The sequence below is a fragment of the Excalfactoria chinensis genome, chromosome 17 (genome assembly GCF_039878825.1).
Source record: "Excalfactoria chinensis isolate bCotChi1 chromosome 17, bCotChi1.hap2, whole genome shotgun sequence".
In the NCBI taxonomy this organism is placed as follows: Eukaryota; Metazoa; Chordata; class Aves; order Galliformes; family Phasianidae; genus Excalfactoria; species Excalfactoria chinensis.
Genome location: NC_092841.1, coordinates 4391267 through 4413164, shown reverse-complemented (window position 1 = coordinate 4413164; position 21898 = coordinate 4391267). Strand labels below are relative to the sequence as shown.

Here is a 21898-nt window from a genome sequence, read left to right as displayed (position 1 = left end):
AGCAACCACCTGCAGAACCAACAGATGATCTCACGACAGTCTCACATCACAGCATGTCAGCAAAGAGGATTTGTACCCCCTTCATCCCTTCAGGAAGAACATCCACCCGTCTTTGTGCAAGCGTGGCTATTTATTTATTGAGTCTATTTCTACTTACAAACAGCTTCACTCTCCCACTTTTAAAGCACGGCGTTTTGTTCTAGTTCTTCGAATAAAGAAACCATCTGGCTCACCATTGAGTCCAGCAGCACATAAACCTGCAGCAAAAGTTAACAGAAGATACATGCAATGAAAACGAGCGATGAAATCCTGATGACAAGATGGGCAGAACAGAGATGGCTTCTAACACAGGAGTGGGCACACCAGCAACCACAGAGATCCAAGCTCACAGATCCCAGCTCCAGTAATAGCTTTCCTGGCTATGAAGTGTGTTTAACATTGTCTGAGATACAATTAATTCAGCTGCTCCCTCAAGAGGCCCTAAGTGTGCAAAAGGCATCCCAGATAGAACTCCCGCATGTGGCGATGCGATGGCTGCCTTTATGTTAATGGGTTGCAGCCTGCAATCAAGGCCGCCTTACCTCACACGTCACACTTACCTCCCTACAGAACTACAGACACACGGCTGCCAGCTTTGTAGCTTAACAGCACACTTTACCTCTCCAGTTACGCCTCAGGGTCAGCTTAGAAGCAAAGAACAGAAACCAGAAATGAAGGTACAAACTTTGGCCGGACTCACTTCAACATAAAGTTTCTCCTGGTACAGTCCCCATATGACGGGGTCAATCTGCTCCTGAGGAGGTGTGACAGGATCCGTAGCTGCAGCTTCTGTGGGCTGTGCTATCTGGACCTTCTCTGACGAGCTGCAAGATTTCAGCCTCTTCTTCTCTTTTGCTTTTGACTTCCTGCTGGTTGGGCGCTCCTACTCAGGGGACAGAGTTGGAAACAAGAAGTGACACAGATGAGAGCACCTTTCAGACTGCACAGCACACATCACGGGTTGGAAATCAGCTCTGGCACACAGCCTCACAAGGTACCACGCTGCCTCCAAACCATGATGGCTGTTTCCAATCCCAACACAAACCTCTTTCTCTTTTCCAACAGTCCTTGTCGTTCTTCTTTTGTCCTCTTTATCCTTGCCACCAACTGACGTTTTCTCTTCTTTTCTCCCAGTTATTTTGTCTCCTTCTTCTCCTTCTATAGGTTGCTTTACTTCCCCTAAGAATGAATTCCAGTTACCTAAAATCAACACTTATATCCAGAAAGACACCCCGGTGCACCCAGAGAACATAACCATAGCATTTTTCTGCAGTGTATTTTCCCCCTCTTACTGATCTGAGCTTTACTGCACTGAAAAACAGCAGCTTGGAGGAGTACTTTGTTTAAATAAGGAACGAACAGATCTCAAACATGTCTATAGAGCAGCTGAAAATGAGATAATTTGACAGTCTCATCGGTGCAAAAATCAGCACCAAAATGCGGCGAAATTAAGATACTGATTTGCGGTGTTTTCTCTCTCTCTGCCTGCATTTTTTGCTAGCAGATCTCAGAGCACAGTTCTCATCTGCTGTGTTCTCATCTGCTGTGCTCTCTGGTGCGTTTTCACATAAAAGCTTTGTGGGGAACTGACCAAGCTTCTATCTCAGTTGAAACCCAGTGAGTTTTTTGGCTTGCCAGCAATGCCTGGAATCCTCCCGCTGTGCTGCAGCCACCGCTCACCTCCTCCCTCTGGTACAACATCCACGTAGGTGTCCCTCTCAGGCAATCCAAGCTGGGACCTCAGCCTCAGGGAGTGACCCACCAGCCCATCCACTGCTTCACGCCACAGCTGGAGACTGAGAAGAGCATCAGAAACAGAAGGGAGGCAGCACAGCAAGTGGGCGTTTTGGGGTGCAAAGGGCCACTGTGTTCTGCCTTCTGCCCAGGCCTGAAGGCATCTTACAGCTGCCCTGTCCAACTACACCCAACATCAAGAAACAGAATTACTTCCCTTGGCTTGGAGCCTCCTGAGGTCTCCATGCTTCGCAAATCAATGGACTCACATGGACCCATAAATACTAGTGTGAAATTAGGCCTCCTGCTCTACTACACAACACGTGGTAAATCAGCCCTGAGCCGCGCTCTGTTCAGGAGGAATCTGCCTCCTTCTAATTTAGAAGCAACTGGCAGCTGTTAATATGGCACAGTCTGCACGACAGCGCAGAATGGAGAAGCTGTGTGAGGGGGAATAAAGTTCTCTGGTAAAAGGGTACAGAAAATTGCCCAGATTTCATCAACATATCCTAGAATAATCTTGCCAGAAATAACCCTGCATACTCCCCAAAATTACATGAATATTCTAAACTTAGCTCCAGAAAGAAATGGCATTTGGATTAGATAGCTGCTACAATTAGCCTGTAAGAAAGCAGGGCACAAAAAAAAGACTTCTAGACTTCACATAATTACACGCGCTCTGAATCACAACACTGCAACAGAGCTTGCTAGGCTGCTGATCACAGGAGATATTTGCAAGCTCCATCCTGCAAAGGCAGCTCACCAGGTTTGATACAGAAGGTCTGGCTGAGTTGGCCTCTGCTCAGCACAAAGCTCCAGCACTGCCTTGTTGAGCTGGGACAGCGCTGCTTCTCGCTGCTCCTCCTGGGGGATGGACTTCAGAGCCTGATAGGAGAGAAAAGACGGCTTCTCAGTGCTCCTTCCACCCCGAATTCACCATGACACACTGCAGCTCTTCCTGGACGCTGGTGTGAAACCAACCGGCACCGGGAATTCCACAGCCTGAGATTTGGTCAGTGTGCACAAGTGAGCCGTGCTGCCCTGATCTCCCAGTTAGATCCACCCAGTCGATCCCTCTGCAACTGGGGGGACAGGACTGCAGCAGGTCAGAAGGCCTCCTGACAGCAGAGAAGCAGCTGAGAGGTTTCCAAGAGAGCAATGAAGAAAACCAGTGCTGACAGAACCCCAACCACTCCTGCTTTAATCTGGGGAGGTCTGTATTCTACCCACAGCCCCTTAGTGCTCTGGTGAACAGCAGGACTCTCCACAGAGAAGAGCCCTCGGGGAAGCCACAGGAGGCTGTGGGGTCCCGCCTGCCTCCCCGTTCAGCTCTGGGATGACAGAAAGCTAATAGGGTAAGAGCTTAAAGTACCCACTGCTTTGTCTCTCTCGGGGATTTCTTTATAAGAGCACTGAGGGTGCGGTCAGCAGAGCTGGAGCGCTTCTAACACACACCATCAATCACCCCTAACTCAGAGATGGCTGGAAGCAGAGCTCTGGCTGGGCTCACACTGGGGTACAACAGGCTGTAAGGGAAACAGAACCACCACCGGGCTGTCCCTGTGCTAGAGGGACCCACGGTGAGCACCTGCTGCAAGTCCTTGAATGAGAAGTTCCACCTCGAGGCGCTGGGTTCCTCCTCCTCCACATTTGCTTCTTGACTCGGAGTCACTTCAAGTGTGCTCCTACGGGCACAGGGAGCCTGCGGGACACTCTGCTGGGACCTCACGTCCTCCACAGCACCCTCTTGGTCTGAGATCTCCTCCTCCCCGCAGGCCGACGGAGCGGCCACGTGCTGTCTCCATAGGTCATGCAGCTGCTCCACCACTCGATGCTGATAATGCAACTTTGATACCAAAGAAAAGGTAAATAGCAAAATGAGTTACTCCTGTCCTCTACAGACCTAACTGTTACAGCTGCTGTGGCAGGAGGTGGGAGCCTCCGAGCGCCCCATGGGCACAGCCCCACAGCTCTCCTTTCCCTGCTATCTCCGCTGTGCAGCCACTGAACCACACACCTCACCTTGGGATTCTTCCTGTGGAATAACTCTTCGTCTGTGACATACACACCCACGGGAGATGGGCTGCGCTCCGGGGTCCGAATTTGGACAAGAAGGTCCTTCAGAGTCTCTTCTACAATAGCAGCACCCTCCCGAGCAGCCAGGTCAGCCTGCGGCACAATTCACACTGCTAAGCACGTGTGTTAAGGCAGGATTACAAGGATAACAGCAAACCCCGCTCAACTAAGCAGCGTCATTTTCACCTTATTACCTAATACCACCCAGTATGATACACAGAGCTATTCCCACTAGCCAATGGAGTTCGCTACAAATAGGAAATTCACTGCATCCAGTTTAGCAGCACAACCATATCTTCATTACCAAGATGGCAACGTGCTGCTGGATTCTTCCATTTTATTGAGCTAACCTGCATAAGCACGTACAGACGTTCAGAAAATCATATCTCACTCTCAGCCTTAATTGCACAGCAATAAAAATACCACGTCCTCCACTCCCTCCCTTGTCCTCTGTTTGCATATTAAGTTCAAAGCTCACATTTACCCAGTTACACGCCCGGTTACCTCCACTTTTTCTCTGAGGTCAGCCAATTTATCTTCACACACAGCAATTCCCCACAGGGTGACCTGCAGCACAGCTCCTCCTAATAACAGAGGATGCGTCCTGAGCTCCCAGGACTCGCTGAAAATGCCGGCTCTCTCAGACTTGAAAAGAACAAAAAACCTCCTTGTTTCCCCAGGCAGAATTACACCTGGAAGGAGAGAAAGTGCATCGCTCTGTAAGAAACCACCTGGTTCACGTGGCCCTTTTCCAACCCCACTGAGTGTCCTCAGCTCTTCAGGAGACTCTCCTTAGCCTTGCTGCTAAGCACAGCCAGTCCAACTGTGTTTCTGCTTCCAGATTTACCCCAGTCACCACATTACTGAGCTGCTATTACTACCACTGCACGCTTCCTTGATGGTGAACTCAGCACCCTCTCTGGTAGACGATGCCCAGTTTGCCATCAGAAAGTGATTCACTACTCAGTATTCCGCCCATTTACATTCAGAGCAGGAGCAACCTTCTTTCCTTACAGTCCCATGAAAGGGATCTGCCTCGCACACCCACTGCTGTGAGTCAGCTTGCCGAGAACCACCCATGGTTTGCTCTGCCTTGAGTCACAGCATCCCAGACAACTCCTGGCTGTTTGCTCCGTGCTCTGCGCACAAAGGTCTCAGAGATCAGCAGTTCTCATACCTGGTCTGGCATCAAAGTAAAAACACCGCATCCGCATCCTCGTGGTTTCTTTGGAAGGGATCTGCTGGGGAAGCCTCCTCCAGTCATACCAGACAGCAGCCGTGCCATCATTGCTCACTGTCACGAAGCTTTCGGCTTTCTCACCAATCACAGTCTCAAAAGTGAGCCTGGCGGCGATGCCAACCTCATCCTAGGAGGAAAAAGGACAGAGATAACGATTTCGACTCCATCTTGCCAGAAACCAAACCACCAACAAGGGGCTGGAGCTCGACTGGAGAACTGGTCCAAGGCAGCAGCCATTATGCAGAGGGCTTCTGGGAACCCGAACTCCACACCACAAAGCAATCATTTCTGTTTCCAAAACTCTCTGGAGCAAACGTGGGACACTGGATTGTTCCGAACAAACCCCCCATTCTCCATCCTGAGCGTGACACTCATTGTACAGCTGTGACTTGGGAACTCGAGCTCAGTCCAACTAAACAATAAGAACACACATTTACCCTGCAAGAAGCGATGCAGTTGATCCAGCGTGCAGGCTGGCCACAGAAGTCTAAGGATGGACCCAGCGCTGTCTCTGGAACCACACTGCAATGGTCCTTTAAGGAGTCACTGCTAAAAAAATGACAGTGTTCCTGTGGAGTGAAACTCATTTCTGGAGGTGGGAGAACCTGTGATGATTTCTTAGAGCCCATAAGAAATAACCCCAACAAATGCTTCTCCGCACAGCTCCCTCTTTACAGAGCTCTGCAGCTGTGGTTAACAAACTCCAACTAGAGACCTGTCAACATCACAGAGGACAGGACAATAAAGAGATGCTTAAGGAAGGCTGAGGGTATGTGAGCGAAGTGGGAGGAAGGGTACTAAGGTGCCTGTACGGATGGACAGGGCAGGGAATAAAGGCAGACTGACGATGGAAGGCTGCAAAGGGACAACCATAAGATCATTCCGAGCAGTGCCCACCCCACGTGCTGTGAGCTCTGGAGCCACACAGAGAAGATGGTAGGAAAGGCCTTAAAAAACTCTTCTGATTGTGGCTCCTCAGTCATCAGGCCCCAAGGCAGAAAGGAATCACCCAATTGCTGGATCTGGTGACTTTAATATCAGAACACACCTTTTAATGCGCCTTTTGGAGACTCCTCTCTGCTCTGGATCAGAACAGCTCAGGAGATCCCCACATCCCAATGGTGTGTACCCAAAATTCTTTACTACCACCATCAAATGAAACTTACGAGGTCTCAGAATCCTCAAAAGCAATGGAACATGGAAGAGACTGCGCTGAGACGGACGTGAGCGGCCGCCCTTTGCCGACCACCTCCAGGCCATCCAGATCCTGCACACACACAGAGAAGCACCACCTCTTAACTGCCCTTTTTATATGGGAAATAAGACAAATTGAGTGAAGTTCAGCTATCTCACTCCTGCAACAGCTTCCAGACGCATCCAACCAACGTGAGAGAGAGCAAGGAACTGCTCAGAGCCCCTCAACAACCCTGGGATGGGCTGACTGCCTTCAGAGCTTGGGGGCAAACCTTCCACAGGGTGAAGACCTTTTCCTTTTGCTGTAAGGCAATTAAAGCCCCACACCACTATTTGCTCTTTTTGCTGCTGAGCTCTTAACAGCTACAAGCTGCTGGTCAGGGCCCCGTCCTGAAGCTTCCAGGGCAGTCCAGGAGTCACAGAAAGGACAGAAATCTCCTTCATAGCTGCGGCCCTTTGGAAATGTGGGAACCTCCATGACAAGTACTGCAAAGCCAAGCCTCACAGCTTCCCGATGCTTCTCCATATCCAGTCTTTAGCTATCTTGTGTTATCCTAAAGCACTTCACGAGAGGTGCTGGATGTGAAGAACTTACCGGCTTATAAAAATCCAGCTCCTCTAGGATAGATTTTAGTTCCTGCCGCCGCTGTTTCAGGAATAGACTCTTATCCCAGGTCAGACGGAACGGGATCCTCTTTGGAGGCTTCACACCTGTTGGAACACCCACGCAGGAGCTCACCCACTTGCTTCCTTATTTCACTCAGCCCTGCACACTGCAGCATCACTGCACCCAAGGTGTGCCGCAGCACTTACAGCAATGCAGTGCTCGTGCAGCAGCCTACAGCACCCCTGTGCTTACTGCAGGCCCAACCAAAGGCAACTGGGAAGCAGCCTGTACTACTGGGAGGGGTCACCTCGTCCTGCTGCTCCCTTCACACTTCCTTACCCGTTTCCATCTGAACAGTGTGGGGTTTCCCCACATGGGTGACTGGCTCTGGGCAGCCCCGTTCTGTCCGTGTCAGTGTCATTGTCAGACCGGTCAGCTCATCCCCAATGCGCTCAGGTTGGCTCCAGAACTCACTTCCTACTCGGTAGCCCTATGGAGAAACAAGGCTTCAACCAACACCCTCAGGGACGTGCAGCTGTTTGCCACTTCCACAGGGACTGGCAGCTGTTGTGCGGATGCTTTAGAAGACCATAAATAATTTCTACCAGGCTGTTGTCAAAGACAAAAGATGACTTTTCTCTAACTGATGCTACACACAAGTTGAATGACAGCAATATACCACATAAATGCAAATCCTTTGATATTCTTCTTATAACGCTTAATAGTGAGCGCTACAGCACTTCACAGTGCGACAGATGGAAAGAAAAATAGCAAAAGATAGTCCAAAAATTGTCCTCCCTGCCCCATATCCCCTTCTCTGCATGGAAGGACTTTGGCAATGATCTGAGGACGGATCTGCACGGGTTGTATTTGCAGCAGCAGCACCTCAACTCCTTCACAAGAACAGAGCAGCCAGGAGGCAAAGGAAGGAGGGCTCTCACCTTTCCAGGAAGCAGAGCAGGGAGATTACGGTCAATGAGGTCTCGTTCTTCCTGGATCTGTCTGTAATGCTCCGAGATGCTCATCAGCAGCTCATTCTCTGGCTTCTGAAGAATTGCTATATAGGAATGTGAAAGGCGCTGCACAGATCCTTTACTATTTTCAACGTGTAAACCCATTATACCCTCATCAAGCCCACTGTGCTTCCTGCAGCTTGCCATGCAGGGCCCCCACAGGCAGCAGAACCCACAGCAAAGGGGGGAGCCCAGAGAACTCAGGTCGGTGGCAGCAGCAGGACTAACCCTGGTTGGCTCTGACCATTACTGTGCAGCCATCAAACAACCAGCCCCACCTGCACCCAGAACCTCACAGAAAAGGGTCTCTCCTCCTCTCACCTCCCAGGTTCCTCTCCTGCTTCTTCCTGATTGCCATATTGCGGCGCCAGTTCTGCAGAGCTCTGTGTCCTGATGCCGGGCTCTGATCAAGCTTTCTCTTTGTCTCTCCTCCACGTTGCTCTTTTAACACTGTTGCAGCGACGCGCTGATGAGGAACATGGATGGAATCTGCTATCTGAAAAGAAACAAAACTGACCTCACAACGAACACACCGCAGACACAACCAAAAACAGAGGATGGGGGGGAGAGAGAACCCTGCAGTACCTTCACCAGATCACCGGGAGGTACAAAGATGGGGCACAAAGAACACACTCAAAAACGATGGATCGGGCCTGATGTATGTGTGACAGGGGCTGAACTAAATCACACACAGCACGTTCACCTCTCCAAAAGCACTTTTATAATCAACCTGAGTGTTTCCTCTGGCCAAGGCTTCCATCTCCAACTCCTGGAGGCTCCCCAAGACGTGGTGAGGAAGAATTTCTTCACAGCCCGCACTGAACGGTGCCGGTCCTACAACAAGCAGCTCACTCAGCACATCTAGGTTTGCCACAACCAAAAACCGAGGGCAAACCCTGACACTTAACCCTACCGGAGCAGCACGGCGGCTCCCCAGCTGTCCTCGTGCCAGCCGGCCGTGCCACCAGGAGCTGCGCCGCCTTTTTGGCCTCTCTGGGTTGGTATTTCCTGACGAGGAATTTCCTCCTCACTGGAATCCTCCCCGCATCGTGGGGTGGGCGCGGGGCGTGGAGCTGCGGGGAACAACCACAGCACGACCAGCTACAAAGTGACCTTCCTGCGTCCCTTCCGGCCGGGACACACGGTTAGTCCGGGGGGAGCGTTTTGCTCCGGGACACACGCACTTTGCGCAGCTCCTCCAGCCGCACGGCGAGCTCCCGCACATCCCCTCCCCGCAGCGGACACGGCGCGGGGCGCGGCTCAGCGGGGAACGGCCGGCTCTGCTCCTTCGGCTCTGAAACGCACCAGGACGGAGCGACTCAGCGCCGGGAGCCGCCCCAGCACCGCGCCAGGATGCAGGTCTGGGTTAAAAGGGGAGGAGGAGGTCGCGTACCCGACGGGGTCGGGGAGGCGGCGCGGCCCTTCCCGCGGCCATCCCGCTTCCGCGGCGTGCGGCCCGCAACCTGCATCCCTCGGCCCGGCGGCGCGACCGCGGCCATGGCAACGCGGCGGGCACCACCGAGACGCGCGGCCAGAGCGGCCCCCGCCGCCGCCACTCGATGATGCCACTCGATGGTGCCGCCACGTGGGCTGCTCGGAAGCGCCGCCGTTCGGCCTCATTTCGGGCGCCGTCCCCCGCCGTCCTCCTCCTCCGCCGCGTCCCAGCGGCGCCGCAGTTGGCACAGCAGGGCGGGCAGCAGCGAGTCCAGCACGGGCAGCCCGGCGGGGGTGCAGCGCAGCGCCCTGTGCGGGAGGCAGCTCAGCACCGCACACACAGCACCGCACGGCACCGCTCAGCACCGTCCCGCCGCTCACCTCCCGTCCAGCCGCATCCAGCCCCGCTCCTGCAGCTCTCTCGCCTCCCCCGACGCCCCGAACGCGGCCTCCAGGCTCAGGCGGGGGGAGAAAAGCCCCCAACGCTGTGAGGGATGGGCGCTCAGCGGCGGCTCCTCCGCGCGGTGCCCGCGGCCAGCAGGTGCTCACCTGTTGCGTGACGCCCTCGGTCGTTCGCAGCCCCAGCGCCAGCACCTCCTGCAGCCTGCGGGCACGGCGGCTATGGGGCACCATGCACAAAGGGCAACCCCCCATCGCCATCCCCATCCCCGTCCCCATCCTCACTGCTCCAGTGGGCTCAGTGCTGCCCTCCGCCGGGTGCCGTGCCCGCAGCTCCGCACCTCCCGCATCCACGTGTCAGGGTGCGGTGTCTGCACTCGTGCCTCGCGCAGGCGGCCGCCCTCACCCCACGGCACGAAGCGGCCGTGCGCCCCTGCGGTGCAGCAGAGAGCAGGCAGGGCGCAGTGCACGCACAGCCCCATGTGGACACCGCTTCCAGCCCCAGCACTTACCCGGCCCCACGCCCACGTACTGCTCGGCCCGCCAGTAGGACTGGTTGTGGGTACTGCGGGCGCCCTGTAGGACAGCGGTGGGTGAGGAGGGGCTGCACCCGCAGTGGGGGCACGAGGTGGGGGAGCCTCAAGGTGGGGGCGCCTCACCTTCCGGGCAAAATTGGAGACCTCGTACTGGTGGAAGCCGGCGGCCACCAGCGTGATGCGGGCACTCAGGTACATTTCGGCCAGCAGCTCCTCGGGGGGCTCAGGCAGGACCCCCCGCCGCACACGGGCCTCCAGTGCCGTGCCCCGCTCCAACGTCAGCTGGTACAAGGCCAAGTGGTCGTCGCACAGCCCCAGCGCCGCCTCCAGGCCGCGTGCCCAGGCCTCGTGGCTCTGCCCTGGCAGCCCAAAGATGAGGTCGAGGGATGTGCGGCCAGGGAACAGCTTCTGTGCCGCCTCCACTGCCATCCGCGCCTCCGCCGCCGTGTGGTCCCGGCCCAGCAGCCGCAGCTCAGCATCGTCCAGTGACTGCGGATGGAGCAGCGGATGGAGCACGGGGCTGTGTGGGAACAGAGGGGTGGGATGGGACGGGATAGGATGTGATGGGGCGGCCGCTCTCACCTGGACGCCGAGGGACAGGCGGTTGATGCCGGCTGCCCTGAAGCCGGAGAGCCGTGCAGGGTCAGCAGAGCTGGGGTTGGCCTCCAGCGTCACCTCGGCTCCAGCGGGGAGATGAGCGACCTCCGCAGCCGCCTCCAGCACGGCAGCGATGGTGTGCGGGCTGGCCAGGCTGGGGGTGCCTCCGCCGAAGAAGACGGAGGTGATGCTGCGGGGAAGGCGGGGGGGGCTGCAGGCGGCCGCTGAAGGGCCTTGTGCCCCCCGGGCCTCGAGACAGGCACCCACCTCCGCACGTGGCCGAGGCGCAGCAGGGTTTGCGCCTCCCGCACCAGACAGGCACGCACGGCCGCCTCGTCCACCGCCGGCACCACGTACTTGTTGAAGCTGCAGTAGGAGCAGTGCTTGCGGCAGTACGGCCACTGCGGGAACAAGGAGTCTGTGGGGCACAGGGCCGTCCCACAAAAGGGGCACGGCTCCGCACAGCGCGTGGACCATCCCCTACCCACCACCCGCAGCCCCGGGTACCGGCTGTACCAGCAGTACCAGCCCGCAGTGCCACGAGTGGGACCCCCCCACGTCCCCGCGCTCACGTGCACGTAGAGAGCGGCTGTCGCGGGCCCCGCCGGTTCGGGGCCGGGATCGGAGAACGTCGAGGCCGCCCTCAGCCCCGCAGCGCGGCCCGGACCCATCCCGCGTGGCCGCACCGCCCCGAGCGCCGCACGGACTCCCCGCGCCGCCATCGCCCCGCGCTGCCGCACCGCCCCCGGCCCGCCCCGAGCACCGCACGAGGTTCCGTTTTCCGGTGACCTCCTCGTCTCGTTTGAACTGAGCGCGCAGCTGCCGCGCATCAATAACTGCAGCTGCCCTTAATGACACGTCCGCGTGTTCCCGAGCTCCTTTCCGAGCTCACGCTGCTCCCCACCTTCCACCGCCACCGAGGGGAGCGCCGGGCAAGGAGGAGGGCAGGGCAGGAGGGTGCGGGGCTGAGCTCGGGGCCGTTCTGCTCCCCGCGGCCCTGGAAGGAGACACCGCTTGGCGCTGCCAAGGCGGGGATTGGGGGCATTCCGCAGGGACTGCCCTGACATCGCTGACATCATCGCTGACATCGCTGCCCCGCTCCTCCCCCGCTCCGCTCGTGGTTGCGCAAAGCCGGCGCCGAAAGACCAGATCGTCTTTTCTTAGTCTGGGCTATTAATGGAGATGGAGAAGTGAAAAATGCCTGTGACAAAAGGGACGGGAAAGCCGGCACCGCAGGTTCCCGTTTTCAGGCCGACGTCATCGTTTCCTCCCCCGGTCACAGCGGGATTTCCCAGCTGGAGGAGAGATCTATAAGACAGCGGCCGGGATGGGCTGCAGCTGCACGGATCGCGTATGGGCTCACTGAGCGATGCGGAGAGCTGTGATGTGCATCCACGCTGTTCTGGTGAGTGCTTGCAGAGCGGGGCAGCAACCTGAATGCTGTGAGATGGGAAAGCTTTGGGGCTGGGATATGGGGGGGTGCTGAGCCCCGAGGCGGGCAGCTCGTGTATGCAGATGGTGAGGGGCCAGGGATAGGACTGGTGGGATCTGCATCCCTCTGTGCTGGCTGTGACCTCCCTGCGTGGGGCTTCTCTCTGCAGGCTGTCTACCCACACAAGGCAGGACTGATTTCATCTTCATCTCCTAGTGATCAACCCCAGGGATCCAACATCCAGGTGAGTACATGGGGCGCTCCTGGGCAACTGGGTCTGTACGGAAGGTTGTAGGTGCCAAGCAGGGAGGAGAGGAACTCCTCCCAGTGCAATCCAACCTGTTCTGCACATGAGTTAATGCTGTGGGGAGCACAGAAGGAAATGAATCCTCCCTTAGACACGAGGCCCAGAGATCCGCTGTGTCTCCGAGGTCTTTGACTGCAGTTGCTGCAGTCCAGGAGCTGGTTCCTCCTCCAGGAAGGAGGGTGTCCAAGGATCCTACGTTACATCTGTGTGCATCAGACTTACCTCGGGGTGGGCAGAGGGCGATGGGAGGCCCCGTGTGGAAAGCTCATTGTCAGCACTGCGGGCTCAGATCTGCACGGTACGATGCTGACACGGTCTGCTGTTCTTTCAGGAAGCACCTACAAAACGTGGGTCACCTCAGCGAGAGGATCTGCTTCCATGGGTAGATCCCACAGTCCAGCTGGGAGAGCCACAGCAGTGACCTCACTGGCACTTCATCGCTCCCCCTTTGCATCCCTGCTGCTCCTCAGCCATCAGAGGACGAGGCTCGGCCGCTCCAGGAGGTGGAATGAGGTCGGAGAGAGTTGGCTGCGATGTGATCTGCAGCCCAGCTGGAGTGGGACGCTCGACGGGAGGGGAAGGAGCTCCGCTCTTCAACTCCTGGTCGCAGTGTTTCATGGTTGGGAGGTACCAAACTCCCGTAAAAACGCTGTCCCGGGTTTGCTCAGCTTCACACTTGTCGTGGGACAGTAAGTTTGGTATGTCTGTACTGTGCTTACTGCCTGCCTTATCCAAAGCAACAGAAATAAACACCACTCAGTCTGTGCTGGTGAAGTTTATTGGTGGCTCGGAAGGCCCCTTGGGAGGCCTGGGAACAGGGCTAACATCTCCAGCCTTTTGGCCTAAAGCCTCTGCCCTTCATTTCGAGTTGATCAGCTCTCATTTCGCTGGGTGATTTACGTGCCCTGTGTATCCCAGCAGCACCCAAACAAAAAAGGTGCTCACCAGGTGAGGCTGCTGCGACTTCAAGTATCAGTAGAATTAGGAAAAGTGTTACCGGCATCTGTTCAGGCCCAGAAAGTCCTTTGAAATGGCTGTAGCCAAGTTGCTCAAAGAGAAAAAAGGCTTTGCAACCTTCACCAAGTCTGAGAGTAACAGGACAGGGTTCCAGAAATAAGCATCTTTTCCTTTTGGCAAAGAGACAAACCTAACTGGAAAGAAGGCTCTCTGTTCTATAAGCATGACAGCGCCATCAGTCTGAGGGCAAGGAGAGAAGCCCTCCACTGCTCGTCACAAGGCACAGGTGAAAAGGAGATGTAAGGCTGGATGCAGTGAGTCTGATTTATCCCTTGTTTTACTCTCCCTCTTGAGCTCAGAGCTGAAGGTGCTTCTCCATCTGCTCTCTCAACTTGTATTTCTGAACCTGAAATAAGGCGGAGGTGCAGAGAGGTTCAGACAGCACAGCAGGGCACGGCGTCTCACCTCCTGCAGCCCCCCTCTTACCTTGCCTGAGACAGTGAGCGGGTACTGATTCACAAACACAATGTAGCGCGGGATCTTGAAATGGGAGATCTGGGGAGAGAAAGCCAACAGCTACACCACCTGCCAGGAGCAGCGCGTGCAGCCTGTGCTGCCTGTAATATCCACTGTGCAGCAGCTAAAACGGGACTGCAGGGACCAGGCGAGCTACATCACTGCATTGGCAACCCCCAGCTGCTGGTGGTCGTGGCAGCCTGGCAGGGCACTGGGGAGCTGGGCACACAGGAGTGGAAGACATACCTTCCCTTTGCAGAAAGCTTTAATATCATCCGCTGCACAGCTCTGCCCAGCTCTCAGTCGGATGCAGGCACAGACCTCTTCTCCCATCAGTGAATCCTTCACTCCAACCACCTGGTGGGGACAGAAGGACGTGTGAGCCTGGAGACATCCCCCTCCAGCAGCTCGCTGTGCCTGCAGGGGTGAGCACAACCCCGGCCCACTGCGGGGTGCACGAGGTGGGGCTGTGCATTGGGATGAAGCAGATGAAATGGAACTAAGGGATTCTTTGGAACCCTTAGAAAGGCAGAGCTTAGTTCACCACTGCCTGTGACACCAGGAGATCAGATCAGTGCATGCAGGAGCTGGGCCTCCCAACCCTCATCTCTACAGTTGGCTCACACCATTTCACACGAGTCCTGCTGCCATCCCTGCCTTGCCCAGTGCCTCGGAACCCCGGTGATGTGTCGATCCTCCAGTCCAGAGCAGTGACACGCAGCCCTGGGAGGTGCATAAACAGGGCTGGTCTGCATCCCATTTGCACTGGGGCTGTGCCAAGGAGACGTGCCAGCCTAGCACAAGCACAGCACTTACTAAATAAAGGGTTTATTTATGGGGAAACTTGTCTGGAACAAAACATGGGAGGAAAACAATCCCAGCAGATTGGGAGCAGCTGCTCAATGCTGCACATCATTTTTGTCTTGTGAACAGATAAAACTAAGTCTAACTCCTCATCTCCAGGGATTTGCTGGAGTAGCCTTTATTGATTTAGGAGTCCCAAGCATCCTTGGGTACAGGTTTTTCACCCCATAAACCACCACTGTTTAGCCACCCCCATTCCATCCTGCTCACCTGGACCTCCTCAACCTTGGGGTGGGTGTGGAGAAACTGCTCAATTTCTGCTGGGTAGATGTTCTCTCCTCCCCGAATAATCATGTCCTTGCAGCGGCCTATAATTCTGCAGTAGCCATCCTCATCCAGGGTAGCAATGTCCCTGCAACGACACCACAGTCCAAGTCCTGCCCCCAGCTGGCTGGAAGAGCAACTGGTTCACCCATCAACCTGGAGGCCAGATCAGACTACCTGGAAGGTAATGGGTGAATTGCCACTAAAACACATGGAAGAAACTCCTGCAGAGATCAGAGAGCTTCTGCTATAGGCAGACACTGTCACGGGCAGCATCTACAAACACCAGGGCTCAGAGGAAGGAGACTCCTGCTGTTGCTGTCCTTGTCTCTGCTGCATGCCTGCAGCGCTTTGCCTCTTGGAGGAAGCACAGTCACACCAAGTAAATATCTCCGAGTCCAGGAGCAGTTTGCACTGAGGGTTCTGTGCTAAAAGCTCATGGAGAGGTACTGACAGATCAGAGGGCTAACTATGGCCAGTTCTCCCTACTATGGAAATCATAGCTAAACCGTTCATGGGCACATACACCCCCACGCAGTGTCCCCATGCAGGAGGGACATGGGAGAGCAGGGCGCTTTCCAGACTCACCCAGTCTTGTACCAGTTATCATCAGAGATCACTTCACGCGTTCTGGTCGAGTCATTCCAGTAGCCCAGCATGACACAGTAGCCACGGACCTGAAGCTCCCCAGGAGTGTTCAAAGGCACGAGCTTCCTTGTTTCCGGATCCTCAATTTTTGCCTACAGCAGAAGAGAAGTGGAGCCTTCGGGAAGCTGAGCCAAATGTTGTGGCATGCAGCAACTCCAGGACCAGAGAAGACCTGGAGCAAGTGGGGAGGATCGTGTTCACCTCTGTGTGGGGCAAGATGGATCCCACTGTCTCGGTCCTTTTGGTAATGCTGTCAGTTCGGAGTCCCATGAAGGTGACAGGGCTGTTTTCTGTGGTCCCATAGGCAACCTGTAATCACAAGATCAACATGCTATGGAAAAGAGCACAGCTCCAGCCTTGGGGAAGACGAAGGGAGTGCTGACCACAGAGGGAGACGGGGTGGGAGGAGGATGTTATCAGCAGTCATTGCAGTCACAAACAAGCGCTGTGCTCTCCTGGCTCTCCGGTCACTCCTGCCAGAGACAGACTCCTGGAGCACAAAGGCTACAGAAGCTCTTAGTGCGAGCTGTGGCCTCACCACTGCTCTGCTCCACACCTCTGCTGCCCAATGCAATTTGTGTCATTTACTTTTTACAACCCAGCTGCTCTTCCTGGAGGAAACCAAAGTGCACTCTCCTCTTTTTTAACCTCTGTGCACCTTCCCAAGCCTGCCCTGTTTATTTTATTCCTTGCCATCTCTACCACGTGCTGAACTTGCCTTTATGCCCTTGCAGCCATCCACTCAAGGTGCTGAGTTCACCTTCCATCTCCTACAGCTTAGGGCAAAGAAAAAAATCAGTTGGATAAAACCCTGGAGCCAGCAGTGGGCTCCTGTGGGAAACCACGTGCCCCGCTGCGTGGCTGTTTGCTCCAGATCCTTTTGTGCAGACATCAGCTCCCATAACCCTCCTAAAGACATCACGAGGCTGCACAACGCTCAGCGCAGCTGCACTTACAGACCAAAAGCCTCACAGCAGGACAAAAGCTGCTTGCTGCTAACCCTCCCTCAGCACTAATCCCACCGGCAGGCTCTGAGTCACCTCAGCTGAAGGTCAATTCTCCTCAAAGGAAAATTCCAGCTCCTTGTGCCCAGTGCAGTGGCTGGAGAGCTCACTGGGAGCCAGGAGGGAAGCGCTCAGGGCAGTTTAGAGCTATGGCCGACAGCACCACACTGCAACTGCTGCTCGGACTCCAGCTCCTGGGAGCACTGTTTCAGCAGTGGGACATGTTAGAGCCCTTCTCCACTCTCTGAGGCACTCAGAATGCTGCCCATCATCACCGGTGGGTGCTTTGTTGGGAAAGCACAGCTTGGGAACGGCCAAGGCAGGAAAGATCTGCACCCTTCTTCACCACAGCTTCAAGGACTGATCCGTGAGCAGCTCTGATCCACAGAACCTGAACGTGTCCCTTGTCTTTAGGGCTCCACAGCTGCTACAGGGGCACACTGACACCACTGGGGTTCTGCATGGAGCTCACCAGGCTCCAGGTGCTGTGCTCAAAGCTAGACAGGGACTTCACAAAGGACCGTGAGGAGGCATCCAAGCAAGCTCTGTGTGCATCCCCAGCAGGCTGCACATGATAGTGGTAGGAGCGCTTGGCACTCTGCGGCTCCGAGCTGCCAAAGGAGCTCACGTTGGGTGCAGTCTGCTGTAACATCTGATGTGCTCATTTGACTACAGTGGGGTCAGCATGAAATCCGAGCTGCACATTTGTGGGAGCCTCTTTGCCAGGAATCTGGAGGAGATCATCTCCAAGATGCCACAGGAACCATCTGGTGCAAACTGTAACGAGGCTTCTCCTACCAGACGTAATGACAGCCTAGCAGTCAGGGAGGAAACCTGCAGAGCTGAATGCTCAGAAAGGATTCTTCTTCCACCCACTAATATGGGTCCTGTGGCTGGATCAAATGGTTGACAAGACACAAATCCAAGATCTTAAAACACTTATTAAAAATCCAAATGCCTTTGTTTTTCTGCTTTATCCTGCTGGATGGATTGGAGTGTCAGTCCCAGGATCCCGGCCAAGCCCTGAGTCAACCCTTTCTGCCGCTCAGCATCGCTCCAGTGGTTTAACTGGAGGCAGCAGCACGCAGCCCCTCGCAGGATGCTGCTGCAGCACACCGGGCTGCTCCAGCTGCCTGGCAGCATGCTGTGAGCACAGCCGTGTGCCCTGAGCACTGTGTCCCCATAACTGCTCTCACACCCTCCGGACCAGAGGTGGCACAGTTGGTGCTGCTGGGAGCCCCGTGCCCTAACAGACCCAGTGCTGGGTACAGCGGTGCTCTGTTCTCCTGTGTTTTTTCTCTCTTCAGACACTGCTTCTATCTGAGTGGTGTTTTCCTCACCTGCACAGCCCAGGTCTCAGCAGAGGCTGCAGCGTGGCCTTGCAGAGGCTGTGCTGTCCTGCCCTCACCCGACGCGTGGCATTTCCTCCAAGGGCTCCTTTGCTCAACTCCAGCAGGAGATGAAACCATGCTTCCACAAAACTGATTTTAAGTGCAGAGATATCCATGAAGATTCATAGTTCTCGAGGCCCAGAGGGACACTTATGCTCATCCAGCCTTGTCATTCTCTACATTTCAGTCCAGAAAACCTCACCCAATAATTTCTGCATCAGATCCATAATTTCCACTGGAGCTATATCTAGTGTCAAAGCAAAGCTTTAAAGGTGGCAGGGAGCCCAGCTCGGATGCCTGGCTCTGAGAGGAGCTATGAAAGTTCAGAATATAATCGACTTTAAAGCCTTTTTTCACCATGAGGGCTGCGATGACCCCCAGCGCCCAGCAGCCCTGCCTTCAGCAGCGACAAGGACAGCTTCAGGACCAGCTGCTGCCTTGCTTGCTGTTGCTGACAAGAGACTCATTCTTCGTGAGCCTTAAGTCTGTCTAAACTGGGAATCAAAAGCACATCTTCACAGAGCTGTGTTTTTTAGAGCACATTTCAAAAACATTTCCTGCTAGCGCTGTTTGAACAGCAGCCACTGCGGCATCGGCAAAACAGGACGGAGAAGGCAGCGTCTAAAAATGACAAATCAAAACAATCGCAGTCCAGTCTGCTCAGCAAACATTTGGGAAGCAGGGCTCATCTGATGGGTACGGCGGGGGCACTGAGGGCCCTTGGTTCATCCCAACCGTGCCACTGATTTACTGCATCACTTGGAGCGAGGATCCTCAGCTCCGTGCTTGTTGGTTTTCCCGAGCACCCAATGGCAATAAAAACAGCCCTTCCCTCCCTGCCCTGCTGTGAAAGGCTGCGGGGAGAAGGCTGACAGCAGCGCTGGGAACAAGAGGTTACACTGGGTGGACCTGGAGGGGAAGGCGGTGGATGAGGAGGGTCTCACTGAGCTTCATGCTCCTTGTCAGCACCCTCCGGTTGTGCCGCACTGGAGAACGATGCCAGGCCTGGAACTGCAGGACTGAAACGTTCAGAAATGGAGCTCCGCTGAAGACAATACTGGCCTCGGAAAAGAGAAGCAAATTGACTGTGAAATAATAGGGATTTTCAGACTTCAAAGAGGTGTAATGAACACCAGAAAGCAGCCTGACAACCCAAGAGATGTGCTGAGGGACTCCGAGCAGCTCTTTGATCCCTGCCCATTGTAACAGGCCGGATGGATCTCATTACCCCAAACCCACGCTGAGTGTTTTGTCTCACATATCCCCACCAAAGCCCTTTCCTTAGCAGCCAGATGCAAATTGTTCTTAACTGAGCGACTATCTTTCCTCACGCAGATGCTCACCACCATCCCTGAGCTCTTCCGTCCCCTGGGCCATGTGTCTCATTGCCTCAGAGCTGACCCACCACCTCAAGTTGTATTGGAATATTCCTCAACCTCCAGGTCAACTTTGCTGCTGCAAAAACAGCTTCTGAACCCATCCAGCCCATGTCACACGAGATTTCATTTCCTACCACAGCAACAGTACCATCTTTGTGTCACAGCGCCAGGACACAAATAAGCAGGTTTTACAGGACAAACCTCCAAGGGTGGCCACCCCGCTGGCATTTCTCCCCACACCAAGAGCTGCCAAATATCCCCAGTTTGGATGGGACTTTTAAAGATCCCAAAAACACCAGGTGCCCGAAGCGCTGGCTTTGTGTCGTTGCACACAACAGCTCTGCCTCACGAGGAGACCAATGCAAAAATGGCAACACAGTTTGCCTGGGCCACCGAAATCTGTCCCCAGCCATCAAACAGCCACTGCTGTACGAGCTGCTCCTCGACGGTTGGGGTTAAACCTGCCTCCCTTCTTCCCAGGCTCACATGAAATCTCAGGGCTTGCAAATATTTCCCTGGCCCTGCCAGCACTTCAGAAACACTGCCCAGCAGCAACAGGCAAAGGCAGGAGCAGTTAGTTGGTGTTTTACTGACTGATAGCTTCATAGAAGGTCTTTGCTGCATAATTAACTCCACCCTCCCTGGTGCTGGGGTGTCAATGCATTTAGGAAAAGTGGAACTAAAAGGAAAAGGAGAGAGGGAACACAGGGAGACAGAGGTCCTGCAATGGAGGAAAAACACTGGGCTGGGGGAATCTGAATGCTCAAAGCTGTCAGAGAAGGAAGCTGTATAAATGCTAGGTGCAGAGGCAACATCCACACAGACTTGGAGAGCTCAGTCCCATTGGGGACGTGGCTGGCAGTCTGGGATCTCATTGCTTTCATGCCATACACAAAGTCACCATTTTAGATGTTCTCACAGCACACTCCCGTAGCTTTGTTGCTTTGCCACCTACTTGCCAGCTCACTGGGGGCTTCGGGCTTGCAGGGCGCACACGGCATGGCTGGGGCAGCGGTGAGGGCAGGGCAAGTTACATGGAAGAAGCCAAGAGCATCGTGCAGCAGTCACTGGGATCAGAGAGAAGGGAAGGGTGGATGGGAGAGGAGTGGGTGGACATCAACTGGAGCCAAACTGGCCGTGTATCAATGGGTGGAGGCCAGGCTACAGTGGAAGAAAACCATCAGATGGAAGGAGGTGCACCCACCACCACCGCATCCAGCTCTACAAAAAGGCCAGGTCCTTGTCCTCAGCGAAAGGCATCCCTTGAGCACATAGAATAAAAGCAGTAAGCTGGACCCAAACTCGGCACCAAATGCCACTGCTACTGATGGGTTACGTGCACTTTGCTGAAAGCTGGGGATTTCTCTGGGACTGCCTTGAGATGGAGCACCTGGACCCCATTTGTTACCCTGGCTCTTCAAACACTGCTCCATGCCACGCCATAGCACACTGCAGAGCCTCACCTGCACCTTCTCCCACCTGCTGCCTCACTAGCACCCAGCACCAGGGAGAGACAGATGCTCAGCTGCAAATGTGGGACAGCCAATGCCACCAGGGCACTTCCTCAGGCTGTCTGAGCCACCTTTTCCAGCCAGAAAGGGAGCCTGGAGCCCAAGGGGATGATTGCTGCTGAGCACTGATGTACAAAACTAGATCTGGATCCCCTTCAAAGCTGCAGAGTCAGGCTTAAGCAAGCAACAGAGTATTTTCACATGGAGTAGTATATGAGTAGCAGCTTCAGTACACCAGAATACCAACAAAAATAAAGATTACACATGGAAAAGACCATCTCCAATGTTGTATCAAAACAGCTCTGACCTGCAACACCAAAGCAACACCCCAAGTCTATATTTATACAGTTTCAAAACCTGTATTTATTTGCTCAGCCCACAACGCCTCCAAGAAGGAGAGGAGGGGAGGCCAATGGCTGCCAATTACCAGGCACGGGGAATGTTTGCTAACTGTTAATCAATTAAGAAAGAGAGGATGGCAGAAGAATCCCACCTCCTCTGCCCCATCCCAGCAGTGCAGGTCCCTGGGGAGCTGTGGGGTTCAGGGCTGGATGCTCCCCAGCCCCCTGCGGCATCGTGCCCTGCAGGAGGAACACCAACACTGCTGCCATTGTCAGCACTGGACTGCAAGCCACCCACGAGCCATGAGCAGGGCCTGGGCGAGCTTTTGAGGATCACTGTACGCTCGCTGGCCAGCCTTAGTCATCCCTGGGCTGTGAAGTCCAGTGCGGGCAGGCCAGAGGCTGTCAGCAAGCA

At 54.9% G+C, this 21898-nt stretch overlaps 3 protein-coding genes and 1 long non-coding RNA gene across 7 annotated transcripts in view; 1 reads left to right on the top strand and 3 right to left on the bottom strand.

Moving 5' to 3' along the window:
* Positions 1 to 117: 117 nt before the first annotated feature.
* Positions 118 to 9516, bottom strand: MYCBPAP (MYCBP associated protein). Of its 2 annotated transcripts, XM_072352035.1 has the most exons (19): positions 9297 to 9516; positions 9088 to 9197; positions 8817 to 8976; positions 8634 to 8737; positions 8225 to 8399; positions 7832 to 7947; positions 7230 to 7380; positions 6879 to 6994; positions 6256 to 6356; positions 5527 to 5638; positions 5027 to 5216; positions 4354 to 4541; positions 3796 to 3942; positions 3362 to 3619; positions 2537 to 2658; positions 1720 to 1835; positions 1085 to 1218; positions 740 to 922; positions 118 to 257 (listed from the first exon to the last, which is right to left on the bottom strand). In XM_072352035.1, the coding sequence occupies exons 1-19, from the start codon at positions 9400 to 9402 to the stop codon at positions 180 to 182; spliced, it is 2667 nt and encodes an 888-aa protein (XP_072208136.1). In that variant the 5' UTR covers positions 9403 to 9516; the 3' UTR covers positions 118 to 179. The 2 variants fall into 2 exon arrangements, 1 of the variants encoding a protein (XP_072208136.1); XR_011905493.1 differs by lacking the exons at positions 118 to 257; positions 740 to 922 and having other exon boundaries at positions 1087 to 1218; positions 1720 to 1828.
* RSAD1 (radical S-adenosyl methionine domain containing 1) lies at positions 9510 to 11699 on the bottom strand. Of its 2 annotated transcripts, XM_072352041.1 has the most exons (9): positions 11442 to 11699; positions 11137 to 11270; positions 10855 to 11059; positions 10396 to 10761; positions 10249 to 10312; positions 10022 to 10169; positions 9887 to 9941; positions 9719 to 9822; positions 9510 to 9646 (listed from the first exon to the last, which is right to left on the bottom strand). In XM_072352041.1, exons 1-9 carry the CDS (start codon positions 11697 to 11699, stop codon positions 9520 to 9522), a joined length of 1461 nt encoding a protein of 486 aa, XP_072208142.1. In that variant the 3' UTR covers positions 9510 to 9519. The 2 variants fall into 2 exon arrangements, with proteins under 2 accessions (XP_072208142.1, XP_072208141.1); XM_072352040.1 differs by having other exon boundaries at positions 10022 to 10761.
* Positions 11645 to 13368, top strand: LOC140260071 (uncharacterized). The gene is made up of 3 exons (XR_011905494.1): positions 11645 to 12274; positions 12471 to 12545; positions 12940 to 13368. It is a non-coding gene; the product is annotated as an uncharacterized lncRNA (long non-coding RNA).
* A 180-nt stretch (positions 13369 to 13548) lies between these two features.
* ACSF2 (acyl-CoA synthetase family member 2) overlaps positions 13549 to 21898 on the bottom strand; it is a 31700-nt gene continuing 23350 nt past the window's right edge. The window contains exons 11-16 of one of the 2 annotated variants that reach the window (XM_072352044.1): positions 16059 to 16166; positions 15798 to 15949; positions 15156 to 15297; positions 14328 to 14438; positions 14052 to 14120; positions 13549 to 13971 (exon numbers count right to left, since the gene is read on the bottom strand). In XM_072352044.1, coding sequence (XP_072208145.1) covers positions 13921 to 13971; positions 14052 to 14120; positions 14328 to 14438; positions 15156 to 15297; positions 15798 to 15949; positions 16059 to 16166 — 633 coding nt within the window. In that variant the 3' untranslated portion in view covers positions 13549 to 13920. The remainder of the gene's footprint in view (positions 13972 to 14051; positions 14121 to 14327; positions 14439 to 15155; positions 15298 to 15797; positions 15950 to 16058; positions 16167 to 21898) is intronic. The other variant, XM_072352043.1, reaches the window with a different exon arrangement.